Below are 5,160 nucleotides of genomic sequence, written 5' to 3'. Positions count from 1 at the left end.
CCCTGCATTGGCAGGCAGATTCTCAACCACTGCGCCACCAGGGAAGCCCCTATTTGTCTTTCTATTATTGAGTCATAAGACTTCTTGTATATATTCTGGATGCAAATCTTCTATCAGATATATGACTTGCAAATGTTTTCTCTCATTTTATGAGTTGATTTTTCACTTCCTTGATGATATAATTTGCAGCCCAAAAGTTTTACATTTTGATTAAGTCCTTTTTATCCTTTTAAAAAATTTTTCTTGTACTTTTGGTGTCATATGTAAAAAGGGTTAGCCTAACTCAAGGTCACAAAGATTTACTCCTAAGTTTTCTTCTAAGAGTTTTGTTTTAGTTCATATATTTAGACCTGTGATACATTTTAGTTAATTTTTGTGTAAGAAAGGGGTCCAACTTCATTCTTTTGTATGTGGACATACACCATTTGTTGAAAAAGACTATTCTTTCCCACCATTTGTTCCTGCACCATTTGTTGAAAGAGACTATTCTTTCCCACAATAAATTGTCTTTGCACCCTTGCCAAAAATCAATTTGCCATAATTGCAGTGTTTATTTTCAATTCTATTCCATTGATCTATGCCAGTACCACACTGTTCTTATTATTGTAATTTTGTAGTAAATTTTGAAATCAGGACGTGTCCTTCAACTTTGTTCTTTTTCAAGATTTCTTCAGGTATTCTGGATCTCTTGCATTTCCATATGAATTTTAGGTTCAGCTTGTCAAATTCTTCAAGAAATGGCAGGTGGAATTTTGATAGGACTATTGTTGACTCTGTAAATCCATTTGAGGAGTATTGCCATCTTTTTTTTTTTAAGATTTATTTATTTTTGGCTGCTTTGGGTCTTAGTTGCAGCACATGGGATCTTTGCTGAGGCAGGCGGGATCTTTCATTGCGGCACGTGGGCTCTTTGTCGTGGTGCACAGCCTTCTCTCTAGTTGTGGCGTGCGGGTTTTCTCATCTCTAGTTGTGGTGCACAGGCTCCAGGGCGCATGGGCTCTGTAGTTGTGGTGCACGGGTTCCAGAGCACGTGGGCTCTGTAGTTTGCGGCACGCAGGCTCTCTAGTTGAGGTGTGCGAGCTCAGTAGTTGTGGTGCGTGGGTTTAGGTGCCCTGCAGCATGTGGGATCTTAGTTCCCTGACCAGGGATCGAACCCGTGTCCCCTGCATTGTAAGGCGGATTCTTTTGCACTGGACCACTAGGGAAGTCCCGAGGAGTGTTGCCATCTTAACAAAATTATGTTTTCTGATCGATGAACATGAATGTCTTTCCACTTATTTGGGTCTTCTTTAATTTCTTTCAACAATGTTTTATAGTTTTCAGAGCACAGGTCTGATACTCCTTTGTTTAATTTGTTCCTAAGTATTTTATCCTTTTTGATGCTTTTTTTTTTTTTTGGCTGTGTTGTGTCTTTGTTGCTGCATGCAGGCTTTCTCTAGTTGCAGTAAGTGGGAGCTACTCTTCACTGTGGTGCACATGCTTCTCATTGCAGTGGCTTCTCTTGTTGCAGAGCATGGGCTCTAGGCATGCGAGCTCTAATAATTGCAGCACGCAGCCTCAGTAGTTGTGGCACAAGGGCTCAGTTGCTCCACAGCCTGTGGGATCTTCCTGGACCAGGGATTGAACCCGTGTCCCCTGCATTGGCAGGCGGATTCTTAACCACCGTGCCACCAGGGAAATCCCTCGATGCTATTATAAAGGGAATTGTTTTTTCAATTGTATTTTCAGATTATTTGCTGATAATGTATACAACTACAATTGATTTTTGTATACTGATCTTTTATCTTGCAACCTTACTCAACTCATTTATTAGTTCCAAGAAATTTTTAGTAGATTCCTTAGGCTTTTCTGTACACAAGATAATGTCATCTGCATATTGTCTTCCTTTCAATTTAGATGCCTTTTATTTCTTTCTCTTGCCAATTGCTCTGGCTAGAACTTCTAGTACAGTATTGAATAGAAGTGGTGAGAACAATGTGGAGATTAAACAACATGCTACTGAACAACCAATATGCCAAAGAAGAAATCAGAAGAGACTATAACACACCAAGACTTATGAGATGCAGTAAAAGCAGTCCTAAGAGGGAAGTTTATAGCAATAAATGTCAACATCAAAAAAAAGAAGGATCTCACATCAACAACCTAACTTTACACCTCAAAGAACTAGAAAAAGAAAAGCAAATGAAGCCTAAAGCTTGTAGAAGGAAGGAAATAAGAAAGATCAGAGTGGAAATAAATGAAATAGATACTAAAAGGACAATAGAAAAGATCAATTAAACTGAGAGCTGTTTTTTAAAATAGATAAAATAGACAAAACTTTAGCTAGGTTGGCCAAGAAAAAAAAAGAGGATGCAAATAAATAAAATCAGAGATGAAAGAGGAAACATTAAAACTAATATCACAGAAATACAAAGAACCATAAAAGACTACCATGAAAAATTATACACCAAGTTAGACAGCCTAGAAGAAATGGATAAATTCCTAGAAACATACAACCTACCAAGAATGAATCATGAGGAAATAGAAAATCTGATCAGAACTGTTACTAGTAAGGAGATTGAATCAGTAATCAAAAATCTCCCAACAAACAAAAATTTAGGACCAGGTGGCTTCATGTTTTTTTTTTGGTTTTTCGGGTTATTTTTGGCTTCACTTTTTTTTTTTTTTTTTTTTTTGTGGTACACGGGCCTCTCACTGTTGTGGCCTCTCCCGCTGCGGAGCACAGGCTCCAGACGCGCAGGCTCAGCGGCCATGGTCCACGGGTCCAGCCGCTCCACGGCATGCGGGATCCTCCCGGACCGGGACACGAACCCGTGTCCCCTGCACCGGCAGGAGGACTCTCAACCACTGTGCCACCAGGGAAGCCCTGGCTTCACTTTTAAAGTGGCTTCAACATTCAAAGAAGAATTAGTCAGCCATTTAAATGGCTTCAACATTTAAAGAAGAATTAATACCAATCCTTCTTTCAAAAAGTAGACGAGGAGGGAACACTTCCAAAGACATTTTAAGAGGCCAGCACTACCCTATTCCAAAACCAGATAAGGACACCACAAGAAAATAAAATTACAGGCCAATATCCCTGATGAATACAGATGCAAAAATCCTCCACGAAATATTAGCAACCTGGTTATTCATCCCACATTTGAATAGGGAAAGCTATAGGAAACATAGCAGTGTTATTTGAGGGAGTATTCTGAAAAAAAAAAAAAAAAAGGTAAATTTTCCATGGAGTGAGCAGAGCGATGTGGGGCATTCTGATTGCTAATCATGGTTTCTACCTGGAGGCCCGTAAAAGGAGGGCGTCCCAAAGTGTGTTCTGCTTTACTAGATTGGATAGAAGCTCCTCTGAAAAAGCTTCTCTTAAATCTGTTTTTTCATTTTAATTCTGTATTTGGATCACTGCCTCTACTTTTCTCTGGGTATCATGTTATCCTTGGAAATACGCTGCCTCTTCAAAATTACTCAGACTACTTGGGGTAGTCTTGTATATTAACCTTTATATTTCTCTTAATCTTTTTCAAGTAGCCTGTGATTCTCTGGCTGATACTGTGTTCAACACTGTATGGACCTTGGGCTGCCGGCCCTTTATGAACAGTCAGCGGGCAGCCTGCATCTGTGCAGAAGAGGAGAAAGAAGACTTATGAGGAAGAGGTGATTCCTTTCCCATTTTGAGTGACACCACAGCCGTCAGTCTGGGAGATGGTAGTATGGCAGATGTGTCTCATTCTTTTTTCCAAAAATTTGGATACCGCAAAGCAGGAGAAAGGAAACACTATTCTACAGCTGAAAAGTGAATCATCGTTTGAGGAGAACTGGAAAAAAGACATGGAGTGATTTGAAGACTATACTTCACTTTAACACTGGTCTCCCCAACCAAGACATATTTGCCTGGAAATTCAGTTCTTAGTTTAAAGACTAAAATACCAGGATTCCTGGAATTAATAATTATATTCATAAGTGAAATTTTGGAGAGGCCAACCATTTGGGAGGCAATGACTTTCCTCTGGTCCATGTTTCAGTTGCCAGTAAGCATCTCACATTTAATAAAGTGTACTTTTTAGATAATTTGAAAAGAGATGAATGAATTCCATTATCACCAATATGCTTCCATTTCACTTAGAAGAGAACAGAACCCAACCTGGTAAGTTCCATCAATGATAACAGTTATTCCCACTGGTGCTGAAGAGATAAGAACAAGGCAAGGTCAGAGGCTTACCTGATTAAAGCCAATGGAGGTACAGGTCAGATGGCGTTAGGCCTCTAAGGTTCCATTTTTTTCCTTCTTTGAACTATTCCTGTTGAAATTCCCAATTATTAAGTGGTATTAGTGTCCTGTTAAGATCTGAGAAGCACTTGGTAAAAACTGCCACTGAAGACAGCTAGGAAAATCCCTGAAAACTGAGGGGAGTGAGAGACCGAGGGCCATTCTCTAAACTATGGTTCTCAGCCCTGACTGCAGATTAGAGTCACCTGAGAAGCATTAAAAAAAACCAAAGAATCTCTGGGGTGGGTACCTACGTGTTGGTATTTTAAAAACACTCCCCAGTGATTCTGAGGCACTGTGAGGCCTGAGGGACACTAAAGTCAGGGATTGACAAATGAAGGCCCATGGGCCAGATCAGGCCCAACACCTGTTTTGGTAAAGTTTTCCTGGAACGCAGCCAGGCTCACATTTGTTTACGGCTGTTCCTGTGCTAGGACAACAGAGTTGAGTAGTTGTGACAGGGCCTGTATGGCCCAGGAAGCCTAAACTAGTTACCCTTTGGCCCTTTACAGAAAAAGTTTGCCAACCTTTGATCTACATCATTTTCTCCTTTCCCTTCCTTTTGTTAATTAATTTCACTGGTTCCAATACGAAGTGTTTGTTGCAGTTGTTTCTAAAAAAAAAAAACAGAAGAAAAACTGTTTTCTGATCTTATGTAAAGCCATAAAATGAATTGGCATATTAAGAAATCAGATTTAACTGCAGATAACATTAATCTCTGTGGTTTAGGATATTTATCTCAATAAAATTTATTAAGCACCTACAAAATAGAGTATGGTATAGTTTTATACCTTTTTCTATTGTCTTATCAGTCTGAGGGCATAGAATGCCAAATAACAGGGCATATGGTACCACATTTTAATTTTGTTTACAGTTCAGTCATTGAACCACTTAAA

General features: G+C 39.4%; 1 protein-coding gene across 2 annotated transcripts in view; it reads left to right on the top strand.

The window, feature by feature from the left end:
• The window catches only part of PLA2G12B (phospholipase A2 group XIIB), a 21,267-nt gene extending 17,201 nt beyond the window's left edge, over positions 1–4,066 (top strand). The window contains exon 4 of one of the 2 annotated variants that reach the window (XM_007120708.3): positions 3,526–4,066. In XM_007120708.3, coding sequence (XP_007120770.1) covers positions 3,526–3,644 — 119 coding nt within the window. In that variant the 3' untranslated portion in view covers positions 3,645–4,066. Of the gene's footprint in view, positions 1–3,522 lie in introns of both variants that reach the window. The other variant, XM_007120707.3, reaches the window with a different exon arrangement.
• The last annotated feature ends 1,094 nt before the right edge of the window (positions 4,067–5,160 follow it).

This window comes from Physeter macrocephalus, chromosome 20 (genome assembly GCF_002837175.3).
Source record: "Physeter macrocephalus isolate SW-GA chromosome 20, ASM283717v5, whole genome shotgun sequence".
Taxonomy (NCBI): domain Eukaryota; kingdom Metazoa; phylum Chordata; class Mammalia; order Artiodactyla; family Physeteridae; genus Physeter; species Physeter macrocephalus.
Note: the sequence above shows the minus strand (reverse complement) of the source record. Positions and strands in the feature narration are given on the sequence as shown.